The sequence below is a fragment of the Stegostoma tigrinum genome, chromosome 2 (assembly GCF_030684315.1).
Source record: "Stegostoma tigrinum isolate sSteTig4 chromosome 2, sSteTig4.hap1, whole genome shotgun sequence".
NCBI lineage: Eukaryota > Metazoa > Chordata > Chondrichthyes > Orectolobiformes > Stegostomatidae > Stegostoma > Stegostoma tigrinum.
In genome coordinates this window covers 39,015,789-39,030,754 of record NC_081355.1, presented here as the reverse complement: position 1 = coordinate 39,030,754, position 14,966 = coordinate 39,015,789, and the positions used below count along the sequence as shown (strand labels likewise).

The window sequence follows — 14,966 nt, the reverse complement described above, 5'->3', positions numbered from 1 at the left end:
GGCTCACATTTGTGCCCCTCCATCCCCATCTCTGAGTTCACGCCCACCATTATGTGGAGCTCTTCATCAGATGTCTCCATCTCAATGCTTTCTTCTTCAATAAAGACTCCCAACCATGCTCTGGGGATCCATTCTTCTGCCTCCAACCTTCTTCTTCCTCTTTAACACCCACTCCCTGCCTCTAACCCACCCTGGGCCTCTTTGTTGACTGCCAATGTGACATAAATCACCTCAATTTCTCAACACTCCTCACCCACTCCAACCTCACCACCTCCGAATGCGTGGCGCTCCACTCTTTGTACCAATTCCTACTTCATTATCAAACCCACTGACAAAGGCAGGACAGTGGTAGTCTGGAGGATGGATCTCTGTCACAGAGGCCAAACGCTAACTCTCCAACACCAGGTCGGGCTTACCCTTTGACCATGACCCCACCTGACCCATCAAGCCACTGTCTTCCCCCACTGTCCATGATTTTACCACTCCGTGATCTGTACTCCACCGCGTCCAAATTATAGTACCTCAGACCCGCACTGCCCAATTCTACCTGCTCCACAAGCCCAACCACCTTGGCTGGCCCATCGTCTCCGCACACTTCTGCTCCACCGAACTCACCTCTTCCGACCTCAACTCCATTCTCTCCCCCTTGGTCCAGGACACATATCACACCTTCCACCTCATCGAAAACTTCCAGTTTCCTGGTGCTTCAACTTTACTATGGACACACAATCCCTATACACACACGTCTAGATATCACAAGGATGGCCTGCAGGCCCTCAGTTTTTTCTCCTTGCCAACAGGCCTATCCAGTACACCTCCCCACCATACCACCGCTCCCCCCCCCAACCAAAACCCTCCTCCATCTCACCAAATTAGTCCTCACTCTCCAAATCATTTCCTTCAATTTGTTCCACTTTCTCCAAATCCAAGGGGTAGCTACGGGCACTTGCGTGGACCCCAATTACGCCTGCCTGTGTCAGTTAGGTCCAACACTCCCTCTTCAGCACATACACCGGTACTATCCCCCAACTCTTCTGCTGTTACTTCAATGACTGCATTGGTGCTGCATCCCACACTCAGGCTTATCTGGAGCAGTTCAACTCCGCTAACAACTTCCAGCCTGCCTTCAAATTCACTTGGTTTACCTCAGACACCTCCCTCCTTTTTCTGGTCCTCTCCATTTCCATTTCTGGCAACAATTTACAGACCGACATTTACTATAAACTCACATATTCCCATAGCTACACGAACTACCACTCCTCCCACCCTGTATCCTGCAAAACATCATCCTGTTTTCCCAACTCCTCTGTCACATCTGCTCTGACAAGGAGACAATCTACTCCCAAGCATCCCAGATGTCCTTCTGTTTCAAACAACATTCTTTCCCCGCCTGTCATCCAGGCATCCCTCTACCACTCCACAGCTCTAAACCTACATCATGTCCAATCTAATCGACTGCATCTGGTGCTGCTGATGTAGTCTTCTTCACATTAGTGAGACCAAATATAGACTAGGTGACCATTTCGCTGAACATCTTTGCCTGGCCCAAAATAGCCAGCCTAACCACCTGGCCAACTCCCATTTCAACACCCCACTCCCCCTCAGACACGTCCATCCTCAGCCTTCTCCCGTGTCAGTGAGTAAGATCGCAAATTTGAGGAATACCTTATCATCTGCCTGGGTGCCCTACAGCCCGGAGGACTTAATGGCGTTCTCAGATTTCAAATACCCTTCCCAAACATCCCCTGGCTCCATTTCTGGCCCCAGCTCCTCCCTTTGATTCCACCTACCAACATTATTCATCCCTCCAACCGACCAACCAGGTCATACCTATTACCTTTATCCACCTACCACCACCATTCCGCTGCCCTCCCACATCCCCCCCATCTGCAGCTCCCCCTATCTCCACATCCAGTCTTGAAGAAAGGTAATAGCTGAAATGTTCACTTTTCGAGGGGCTGCCTGGCGTGGTGTGTTCTTTCAACTTCTGTTTGTCTGCCTTGGATTCCAGCATTTGCACTTTTTTTTTGTCTCTAACCTCATGTCAGAAGGAACTTAAGTCTTAAATAAGGGTAATTACAAAGTACTGAGGTCAAAGCTGCCTGCAGTGGACTGGGAAGAGAATTTGGCAGCGAAGACAGTCGAGGAACCCAGACATGTAACAAAATACTTCACAGCTTACAGCAATGATGTATTCCTGTGAGAAAGATAGATTCTAGGAAGGGGACAAGCCATCCATTAACTAGGGAAGCTAGGGATAGCATTAACTTGAAAAGGTAAAAAACACTCAATGTAGCGAAGACTGGTGATAATCCAGAGGAGCAAAGTTTTAAAAACCAACCAAAAAAACCCCCAAAAAGACAGAAAAAAAACTTTGAGGGTAAATTTGCAATCAATATCAAAACAGACAACAATATATAAAAAAGTAAAGAGAAGCCAACGTGAACAGTGGGCCCCTTAGAGAATGAGGATGGGAAAATAATAGGGGACAAGAAAATGGCAGAGAAGTTGAATAAATACTTACATGTCTTCACCGTAGAAGACATTAATAGAATTCCAACTTTACTAAATACTCTGAGAGGAAATAAATAACTAAGTATCTTCTAAAGAAAAAATTGCTAGTGATCCCCATGGGTCTAATACTGATAAGTCCCTACAACCTGATGGAATGCATTTTAAGAGATGGAAGTAAGTAGTTACAGTAATAGAAGATGCACCTTTGGTTCTGGAAAAGAACCAGAGTATTGGAAAATTGCCAAATGTAGCATTGGAAAAGGTGCAGAGGAGATTTACCAGAATGTTGCCTGGTCTGGAGTGAAGGCCTTATGAAGAAAGGCTGAGGGACTTGGGTCTGTTCTCATTGGAGACAAGGCAGCTAAGAGGGGATTTAATCGAGACATACAAGATGATCAGAGGATTAGATAGAGTGGACTGAGAGAGTCTTTTTCCTTGGATAAGCATATGGATGATGATGGGATAGCGTAGGGGGAGGGGCTTAGATTAGCTCACAGGTCGGCACAACAGAGGGCCAAAGGGCCTGTTTCTGCGCTGTATTGTTCTATGTGACACTCTTGTTTAAAAAGATAACATTAAACAGGTAACATATGGCCAGTTAGCTTCATGTCTGTTATTGGAAGAATGTCAGTCTCTCAAAGGATGTAATAGCAAAGTATTGACAAATAGATAACAATCAAGCAGAGTCAGTCTGGCTTCACATAGGGGAAATTACACCAGACAAATTTACCATAATTCTTTGAGGTGGTAACAAGCAGGATAGATAAAGGGGAAGCAGAGAAAGATATTGGGGTAGATGAAGTCTTTTTTAAAAATGGCTATGCGGGTGTACCCAGCGCAGTTTTGCCCAGTGACAGGCTCTTTAGCTTTTACTTTAAAACCCTGGCAAGTTGTGTGTTCAGGAATACTTTCATAGTACCAATTTCTTGAATGGGTCCTGGGCAAATGACTTCAGCTTTGTGTTTATGTTTGGTCAATGCAAGAGAAATATACAGATTATGAAGTAGAAAACATCTGTCTCCCCTCTCAGTGAAGAAGCAAAATAACATTTGAAGCAGCTAGCTACACACTCTCCCTCTTTTTTTTTCCACTCCTTCTTGAAAGGGAAAACCACCTTCTGAGAAGGGTACATCTCCAAGATTCCGAATTACTGCACCTTATTTCCTCCTCAAAAATTCAAAAGGAATTGGAAGGTAACTAAAGATGCTTGTAAGCTAGACACGTGGCAGAACCTATTCAACTGAGCTCTTTTAATACTTCTACACCCATAATTTGTGCATCATCTCTTTGCTTATTTGTATATGAACAGCAAGTTTTTTTTAAAGAGAGTAGAATTTAAGTTGAGTTATAAGTTAGTAAACTCGGTTTTTTCTTTAAAATGACGACAGAAAAATGATCAGTTAGCAATAAGCAGCTGTTTTCTTATTAAGTACGATTTGAGGAGTGCTTTGTTTTAACTAGTTTGTCAGTGTGGTTAAGGGGGGACTTTAGATGATTTGTGAAAAGTCTGCCAACAGTGGAGCTGAATTTCCCATGCATTACCCTTGTGATTTTCTTTTTTTAAAAAAGAACCATTCACGGGATGTGGACATCGCTGGCTAGGCCTGCAATGGCAGTTAGACCCATTGCTGTGGGTCTGGAGTCACATGTGGTCCAGTTCAGGGAAGGAAAGGACACTGGTGAACCACAGAAGTTTCTCCAACAATGGATTCATGATTAGGCTTTTAATTCCAGATTTTTATTGAATTCAAAATTCTACCATCTTCTCTAGAGGGATTCGAACTTGGATCCGCAGAACATTATCTGGATTATCTCTGGATTAACAGTCCAGCAACAATACCATCATCTCCTGTAGTTATGACATACTTAAAACTATCAGTATTATACTGCCTTTTTTCTACTGCCTTTTCTCTCCTGCAGAGACGGTCGTGATTAGTAGACTACTACTGGGTATCTTGGTCCTTGTCTGAAGTCTAGGCTAAGGAAGCATGAAACCTGATTTACAACATCAAACCTTGAAAAATGCAGATCAGACACTGCCAAGTAACCTCTTAGAACAAGGACTGAGCAAACCCATTCCCCCAGCAGTTAAGCAGCTGTAATCACTTCTCAAAATAATCCCTGGGACTGCTTTAGCCTCTTGAAGCCTTGTTCTGTATTCTTGTTTTCATTGAAAAGTTCCAGGAAATCCTTCGATTCAAATTTAAAATGAAACATCAATTTCAGTTTTGGTCTAAATTAAGCAATTAAAATGCAAACTGATATTGCATCTCTTGCAACAAGTTACGTTCTCATACAGCCTAATTTACTGCAGTTGGGGAGTGGTGGTGTTGAGAAGGAGGCAACTTGGATACAGCTGCCTGCCACATCAAACAGAAATTTCTTTTAATTCCTCCATTTTTCCCAAACCTACATGCACCTATGCATTAAATTCCAGCTCAAAACATTTTCTTTATTAAGAATTGTGGGGAATAAAAAACTGCTAGACCCTATGTTTTCATTGCCCAATGCATTTAAAATAGAACTGGGTATATTGGAATATCAATGGCCTATTCTATTTCTTTTTCTTAAATATAGTAGTCAGTTATAACTGGTCAATGAATTTGTACAATTAAAACAGTGTACTTCCTGTTTACTGGGAGGACAAGACAAAATTATTTTGTGGCGCTGTACATAAATAGTTAAAAGGTACACGATGTTGATAAAGGTAGGTGGGAAGGTAACTTATGAGGACACAGATGCAAAGGGATATAGATCAGTCAGGTGACAGGACAAGAAAAAGTGTTACATGTAGTATAATGTAGGGAAGCATGAAAACAGGCATTTTTGTAGGAAAAATAGAACTTTTTTAAAAAATGGACTAGTTGCTAGTGAATATTTGTAGTCAGAGGATTTGGGTGCCCTTGCAAATGAAACAAAGTTCACATGTAAGTAAATCAAGCTGTAGAGAGAGACTAATGTTGCGTTAGTATTAATTACAAGAGGATTTGAGTCTATGAGTCTTGCAGTCATTATACAGAGCTTCAGTAAGGCCACACGTAAAGGACTGGAAAGATTTTGGTGTTTCCGCTCAAGGAAGGGATACAGACACTTAAGGGGACAGAAGACTCACTAGATCGATTCCTGGCTCTCCTACAAAAGGTCAGAAAGAAGTGAAATTAATATACAGTAAGGTCATGGCTGAGCTAAGTGGTGAGGCAAACTCACACATATTTTTAGGAGGACTGGACAAATACTTCAGCAAACTTAAGAAAAGTGAAGCATTAGACTAATGGTTAGATTTACTCAAAACAGATGGGAAAAGCTCACATGCAAATTAGTCTATGATTCTACAACACAGTTTCCAAAAAAAGAAATTGACCAACATGCATGTGCCCTACTATATGCTGCTCTTCATCAGCCCAGGGAATAGAAAAGAACCTTGGGTGCTTTGCCCAACATGCATGTTGAAAAAGTTGAAACACTGATATTCAAACACTCAAGCGACAAGAAACAGTGCCCCTCTATTAAATAGCACTGCGCCTACTGGGGTACCAATGTGGTTATGGCTGTGGGAAATCAGACAGCGCAAAGATACTATCACAATTGCAGAGTCAGAAAGAGAAAACAACTCTGAAAATTCTTAAAGGTGAGGGGTCCAGATCAGATTCCAGAAATCGCTTCCAGTCCACCAAAGAAAGTAATGCAACACTGCTGTCTTTCCTCTTCATTCACTGCTAGAGGTTTGAAGTATAAAAATAAGGAATTCTTACAACCTAGAGTTGCTGGGGAGACTGCTCCTGCAGTAGTGTACACTCCAGGTCCTTGTATTTAAAAAAGATATACTGGCATTGAAGGCAGTTCAAAGTAAATTTACTAGACCGATCCCTGGGATGAACAGGGTTGACTTATAGAGAACAGCTAGGCAGTTTAGGCCTTTATTCATGAGAATTTAGAAGAATGAGGATTATGTTACTGAAGCATACAAGTTCTGAGGGATGTTGACAAGGTGTATAGTCAGAAGTCTACAGCACAGAAAAAGGCCCTTCTACCCATCAAGTCTACGCTGGATAAAACTACCTAAATACTCTAATCCCATTTTCCAGCACTTGGCCAACAGCTTTGTATGGCTTGGCCTCAAGTGTGCATCTGAATAATTCTTCAACATTGAGGGTTTCTGCCTCCACCACTTTTACAGGCATTCAGTTCCAAATTCCTACCAACTTCTAGATTTAAAAATTTCATCTCCTCTAAACCTCCTGCCTCCAGTCACTGATCCTTCCACCAAACAAAGGTTCTTTTCTGCCCACCCTGTCAATGCCCCTCAATCATGTCCCCATTTGGTCCTTTCTGCTCCAAGGAAAACAACTCCAGTCCATCCAATCTCTTCATTAAAATGCTCCAGCACAGGCAACATCCATTGCACCCTCTCCAGCGCAATCACATCCCTCCCATAAAATGGATTCCAGGACTGCAGACAATATTCTAGCTTGGGCCCAACCAACATGTTTTAATGATCTAAACATCGGAAGAGGAGTCAGCTATTCAACCCCTCAAGCCTGTTCTGCCATTCAATGAGATCATGGCTAACTTGTGGCATAGTTCCACATCCGTTAATAACTTTGCTTAACAAAACGTTATACCAAAATTTGAGGTGAACACTAATCCAGCGTCTACTACCATTTGTGGAGGACAGTTCCGAGCATCTAATACCCTTTGTGTATTGAATTGCTTTCTAACCTCTCTCGAGTGGTCAGCACTAATTGTCAGGCTATGCCCCCTAGTTCCAAAATACCCAACAGAAATTGCTCATCCTTATCTACCCTGCTTTTCCTGTTAATATCTTGAAGTCTTCAATCAGATTACCCCTTCTAAAGAAAATAGGTCAAATTTGTAAAATCTCTCCTCAAGACCTAACCTCAAGTCAAGTATCAATCCTATAAACCTATTTATACTCCCTCCAAGGCTAATACATCCTTAAGCCAATATATCCTTCCTAAGGTGTGGAGCCCAGAGCTGCCTACAGTAGTCCAAGTAGAATCTAACCAGGAATTTCCATAACAGCTTAACCTACCCTCTCAAATTCTACGTCAAGGCTAATAGTGACAAGTACCCAATATGCCTTCTTAACCACTTTATCCACGTAAGCCACTACTTTAAAGGACTGGTGGACACGCACACCAAGATCTCTTTAATGTTCAATGCATCCCAGAAAGTTTCTTCTAATTGACTTGTGGGATGTAGTTGTTGCTGGCTAGCCAACCTTAATTGCTGGTCACGAGTTGACCTTGATACAGTGGGGATAAGTTGCCTTAATGAAGTGCTGCAGTCCATGCGCTATAGGTGGACCCTCAATACCCTTAGGGTGGGAATTCTCAGATTTTAACCCAACAACATTGGAGAATAGAAATATACTTCTACGACAAGATAGTGAACGGCTTGGAGGGAAACTTACTGGTGATAGTGTACTTGTTCTTTGAGATGGACGTGGTTGTGGGACTTGGAACGTGTTGTGTAAGGATCACTGGCAAATTTCGACAGCGTATCTTATGGATAGTACACATAACTGCTACTGAAAATCACTGGTGGAGGGCGTTGATGCTTTTGGATGGTGGTGCTTTATCTTGGATGGTGTCAAGATTGAGTGTTGTTGGAGTTGTTGTTGTTGGAGTTGTACTTGTACTCATCCAGGCAACTGGGGAAGCAGCTGATCACACTCCTGAAAGTCAGATGGGGAGTTACTCTCTATAGCAATCTGTGCCTCTGGCCTACTCTTGTAGTCACTGTATTTATATGGAGAGTCCAGTTGAATTTCTGGTCAATGGTAACCCCAGGATATTGATAGTGGGGGATTCAATGAATGTCAAGGGACAGTGGTTGTATTCTCTCTTATTGGAGATTTCATTGCCTGCACTTGTGTGGCATGAATGTTACTCACCACTTGTCAGCCCAAGCTTGGACACTATCAAGGTTTTATTGCACTTCAAAACGGGCTGCTTCAGTATCTGGGAGTTGCGAATGGTGCTGAACACTGCTCAATCAAATCGATAAACATCCACCACTTCTGACCTTATAATGGAGGGAAGGTCATTGATAAGGCAGCTGAAGATGATTAGGTTCATGCCAGTACCCTGAGGACCTGCTGTAGATGTGTCCTAGAGCGAAGAGGATGGACTCCAGTGACCACAACTGATTACAGTTTTGCTGGGGTTCCTTGATGCCATATTGTCAAATGCGACCTTAGTGTCATTTACAGTTTCTGTCAACTTACCTTTTATCATGTACACCCTTGTTTTGTTTGTCCAACCCAAATGCATCACCTCACACTTACCTGGATTCAATTCCATTTCGCGCAGATCAGCTCATCTGACCAACCCATCTATATCCTCCTGTAATCTGAAGGATATTTACAACCCCACTAAATATCATATCGTCTGCAAACACAGATCAGCCATCCTACATTCAAGTCTAAATCGTATATACACAAATAGCAAGAGCCCAAATACTGATCCCTATGGAACCCATTAGACACAGACTTCCAGCCACTTGACCATCATCCTCTGCTTCGAGCCATGAGCCAAAGATGTATCAAATTTGCCAAGCTTCCTTAGATATCATGGGCCCTTACCCTCACTATCAGTCTCCCACTTTGGACCTCAAAAGTAGATCACGTTATGCATTACCCCCATCTACGTACCTGACCAGCTCTTCAACCAGCTTGGTCACACATGACCTTAACACAATGCTAACTACTCTAGAATAATCATGGCCTCTCCAAATACAGATTAACTTTACCTCTCAGATTTGCTTTCCAAAAGTTTCACAACCTGAAGTTAGACAGGCTGACCTGTAGCTTCCTGGTTTATTTCTTGCTCCCTCCTTGAATGGACCCCTCCCTCTCGTGGTCAGGAAGGTATTTGAAATTATTGCCAACACCCTTGCTAGTTCCACTCTCTTTACTCAACAGCCGAGGACACCAAAAATCGTAAGTACAACAAACTCACTGGCCCCTGCCACCCACAAGAGGATTCCTGCACCTCCCAAATCCCTAGCCTGTCCATGCCCCTCCCCCATTGACCACGAGGACACAGCCGGTGACCCCACCGACGACGTCACATCCGGCACCGCCGGGCACACCACTTCCAGGGCCACAGATGCGACCGCAGCTGCAGTCACCGCCTCCACTTACAGTTGCAACAACACTCACACCACCCTCACCGCTGCTGCTGCCGCCCACGGTCGACACCGACGGAACCCCGCCCACAGCCGACAACCTCATTGCTCCGCTCACAACCTCCAAAGCCAGCAACCCCAGAGGAGACAGCCACACTGAGCCCTGCCGAATCTTCACCATCCCCCCCAGATCTCCCACTGATTGAGGACCAACAGTCAGTCCTAAGCAAGGGGCTCACCTTTGTCCCTCTACAACCACACATCAACGAATACCAGTCACATTTGGACATACAGCAGTTCTTCCGCAGCCTTCGCCTCCACGCTTACTTCCTCAACCGGGAACCTAACCCTCCCTCCACTGACCCCTTCACCCGCTTCCAACACAAATCCTCCTCCTGGACACCACCCCCAGGCCTCCTACCCTCCCTCGACCTCTTCATCTCCAACTACTGTCGAGACATTAACCGCCTCAACCTCTCCACCCCTCTCACCCACCCCAACCCCTCCCCTGCAGAATAGGCAGCCCTCCGCTCCAACCCCAACCTCACCATCAAACCCGCAGACAAGGCAGGCGCAGTGGTAGTATGGTGCACTGACCTCTACATCGATGAGGCCAAACGCCAGCTCTCCGACACCTCCTCCTACCGCCCCCTTGATCATGACCCCACTCCCGAGCACCAAACCATCACCTCCAAAACCACTCATGACCTCATCACCTCAGGGGACATCCCACCCACAGCCTCCAACCTCATTATTCCCCAACCCCACACGGCCCATTTCGATCTCCTTCCCAAAATTCACAAACCTGCCTGCCATGGTTGACCCATTGGGGCAGGAACAGGCTGAGACATCAAACTCATCTCCAACTATCTGGACTCCATTTTCTCCCCTTTGGCCCAGGAACTCCCTACCCACGTCCATGACACCACCCACGCCCTCCACCTCCTCCAGGACTTCCAATTCCCTGGCCCCCCAACACCTCATTTTCACATTGGACGTCCAGTCCCTATACACCTGTATTCCGCATGCAGATGGCCTCAAGGCCCTCCGCTTCTTCCTGTCCCGCAGGCCCAACCAGTCCCCCTCCACTGACACCCTCATCCACCTAGCCGAACTCGTCCTCACCCTCAACAACTTCTCTTTCAATTCCTCCAACTTCCTACAGACGGGGGGGGGGGGGAGGAGGAGAGAAGAGAGGGAGAGGTGGAGAGGTGGGGCCATGGGCACCCGCATGGGGCCCCAGCTATGCCTGCCGCTTTTGTAGGTTATGTGGAACAGTCCCTCATCCGCACCTACACAGGCCCCAAACCCTACCCTCTTCCTCCGTTACATTGATGACTGTATCGGCGCTGCCTCTTGCTCCCCAGAGGAGCTCGAACAGTTCATCCACTTCACCAACACCTTCCACCCCAACCTCAAGTTCACCTGGGCCATCGCCAACACATCCCTCACCTTCCTGGGCCTCTCAGTCTCCATCTCAGGCAACCAGCTTGTAACTGATGTCCATTTCAGGCCCACCAACTCCCACAGCTACCTAGAATACACCTCCACCCAACCACCCTCCTGCAAAAATTCCATCCCCTATTCCCAATTCCTCCACCTCCGCTGCATCTGCTCCCACGATGAGGCATTCCACTCCTGCACATCCCAGATGTCCAAGTTCTTCCAGGACCGCAACTTCCCCCCCCACAGTGGTCGAGAACGCCCTTGACCGTGTCTCCCACATTTCCCGCAACACATCCCTCACACCCCGCCCCCGCCACAACCGCCCCAAGAGGATCCCCCTCGTTCTCACACACCACCCCACCAACCTCCGGATACAACGCATCATCCTCCAACACTTCCGCCATCTACAATCCGACGACACCACCCAAGACATTTTTCCATCCCCACCCCTGTCTGCTTTCCGGAGAGACCACTCTCTCCGTGACTCCCTTGTTCGCTCCACACTGCACTCCAACCCCACCACACCCGGCACCTTCCCCTGCAACTGCAGGAAGTGCTACACTTGCCCCCACGCTTCCTCCCTCACCCCTATCCCAGGCCCCAAGATGGCTTTCCATATTAAGCAGAGGTTCACGTGCACATCTGCCAATGTGGTATACTGTATCCATTGTACCTGGCGTAGCTTCCTCTACACTGGGGAAACCAAGCGGAGGTTTGGGGACCGCTTTGCAGAACACCTCCGCTTGGTTCGCAATACACAACTGCACCTCCCAGTCGCAAACCATTTCAACTCCCCCTCCCATTCTTTAGATGACATGTCCATCATGGTCCTCCTGCAGTGCCACAATGATGCCACCCGAAGGTTGCAGGAACAGCAACTCATTCCGTTTGGGAACCCTGCAGCCCAATGGTATCAATGTGGACTTCACCAGCTTCAAAATCTCCCCTTCCCCCACCGCATCCCAAAACCAGCCCAGTTCGTCCCCTCCAACCACTGCATCACACAATCAGCCCAGCCTGTCTCTGCCTCCCTAACCTGTTCTTCCTCTCACCCATCCCTTCCTCCCACCCCAAGCCGCACCTCCATTTCCTACCTACTAACCTCATCCCACCTCTTTGACCTGTCCGTCTTCCCTGGACTGACCTATCCCCTCCCTACCTCCTCACCTGTACTCCCCTCTCCACCTATCTTCTTTTCTCTCCATCTTCGGTCCGCCTCCCCCTCTCTCCCTATTTATTCCAGAACCCTCACCCCATCCCCCTCTCTGATGAAGGGTCCAGGCACGAAACGTCAGCTTTTGTGCTCCTGAGATGCTGCTTGGCCTGTGTTCATCCAGCTTCACACTTTATTATCTCGGACACATTCCACCTGGCTTTGGAGGTTTGTCTAGTTTTAAGCCTGCCAGATGACTCAGAATGTCCTCTGTCTTTGCTAATGTCTTTAGTTGCATCAGTCTTTCTCCCTGGTTCCTACAACCAAACCATCTCTCTCACAAGTGAGCCATGACACAAAGTATTCCTTTAGAATGCTACCAAATTGCTCTGGTGCCATGCACAAAATACCAATGTGGTCATTGATGTGTCCTAGTCTTTCCAAAGTTATCATTTTATCCTTAGTGTATTTGTAAAATAACTTAGGATTCTCCTTCATATTACTTGCCATTATTCTTTCATGCCCCTTGCACATTCTGTACCTCTATGGCTTCTGCTGTTTTGAGCCCTCAGTATCTGCCATATGCCTCCTTTTTTCTTCTTTATCCAATCATGTCGCTTGATATCCAAGGTTCACAGGATTTATTAGTCTCCAACCTATCTTTATTAGATGATACTGGCTCTACTCTCCTTACTTCCTTCTTGAATGTACACCACGTTGAGTGACATTTTCATCCATTTGGAGGAAGTCGGAGGCGGGGGGGGAGAAAACAGGTTTACAGATTAAGGAGTCACGCATTTTAAAACTGAGATGTGAAGGAACTCAAGCAGAGGTCTTGTATTGAAATTGCTGTTCTACATCATTAACACATTATGGAGTGAACGTGATAGCTACAGGATAATGTAGATCACTATGACTTCTCTGCAAGAGCCTTAAATGCCTATCTCAAGTGGGGTAATTGTCTGCCTGCCCACCCATTTCCATCAGAATGATAATCAAAAATAAAGTAACAGACTCAGAAGACATGTTACATTGTGATGACAATTTGAAGCCACATTTGCACAAGATAAACTAATTAATTTAGTGGCTACAATATTTGAAATGCAAGTCAAACTAAACAGTCAGTTTTAACAGGAAGCTGACAAGCTTATAAAAATTAGGCGGAGGAATTCTTCTGTCACAGTGGTAGTGTCCCTACCTGTGAGCTAGAAGGCCTGGGTTCAAGTCACACATGCTTCAAGGATGTGTCATGTCTGACAGACTGAATAATTTTAGAGAGATAGTTTTATTCAGTCACTCATGCTCAAATTTTGTTTAAAAAAGACAACAGCACATAGATAAATCAAAATGAACTGCTGGAAATACGAGGTTAGTCAGCATCTGCATAGAAGAAATTAAGCATTAATATTTCAGGTTACTAATCTGAAACATTAACTCTGTTCTGATCTCCAAGTGTTTCCAGCATTTATATATATTTTGGATTTCTAGTATCTACAGTATTTTGTATAAATAAAAGCTTTGGAAAGTATTGTAAAAGATTTGTCTTACCGGTAAATCCGTAAAAGCAATACCTGTAGAAAAAGAAAATATCAGCATGTAACTAAAATTCGACCTAATTTCTTCCTAGTTTTCTATGCAACCCATCAAATACTAGTAAGGGGTAAAGGAAAACAAATAAACAAATAAGAATGTTGTATGACTCTTATTTTCACTCAGCTTTCACGTGCTTTGTTAAACACAGCTCTGTGTCACTTTAGGCAACTCAATGTGAAGTGAAGCAAAAGGATAATATCAATCCAGCAATATTAACAGCAGCCTGTTACAACATGTTAGAAGATAAAATACTTCAAAAACAATACCGAAGGATATTTGTCATACATATTCAATTTTTAGTCAAAAAGTAGGATGCTGATTTTGACATACATAACATTGAGATGGTGAATTCACCCCTTCCCTTCACTTTGCTAATGAAGTTGCCACAGAAATTGTTCCTGCTAATGATGTAACAAAATATTTTTATTAAACATTTATAAATTACATATTTTCTATTGAGACAGTCATTAACTCCTGTAAACTCTAAAATTTGTCAAATTCCAAAATAAAATGCCTCAAAAATTTATACAATTTCATTTAATTCTTTCACAGTACAAAAAGTACTATTTAGGTGCAGATCATGCAAACAATGTTAAATTCAATTTTAGAAAAACACTCTTTGCCTTCAAAACAGAGTAACTCATTACAAATCAGCTTCTTGAATAGTATCATGGATCATCAGCATCATTCACATCATTCATTTCACAAATAATCATCTGTGACATCAAGAGCACTGGATATCTACATGTCACGATCTAACAATCATATTCTTTGATTTCACGCCAACCAGCCTCTACAAACAGCTTCAGTGCCTATATGCCATCACTGTTGGAATGTCTTCACTCCTGCAACTATCGTTATTCCACTCTTTTTAAAAAAAATTGTTGAGACAGCCAATGATTGAACAAGGCTAATTAGGCCAGTGGGAATCGCTGTGATGTAACTTTTGCGATATCAAAATGTAAACTGAAAAAGTTGCAAATGAGGAGACTTTTCAAAAAGTTAGAACTCTCTCTGCTCCTGGATAAAGACAATATTACTCTAGGGGGATGTGACAGCCTAGTGGCAGTGGTAGTGTCACTAGGTAAGTCATCCAGGGACCCAGGAA

At 44.5% G+C, this 14,966-nt stretch overlaps 1 protein-coding gene across 3 annotated transcripts in view; it reads right to left on the bottom strand.

Annotated features, from left to right (window-relative positions):
• Positions 1–14,966, bottom strand: part of ranbp9 (RAN binding protein 9) — a 102,799-nt gene that overhangs the window by 37,501 nt on the left and 50,332 nt on the right. For all 3 annotated transcript variants that reach the window (XM_048521525.2, XM_059653576.1, XM_048521534.2), the window contains one exon: positions 13,814–13,836. In XM_048521525.2, the coding sequence (XP_048377482.1) occupies positions 13,814–13,836 (23 nt within the window). The remainder of the gene's footprint in view (positions 1–13,813; positions 13,837–14,966) is intronic.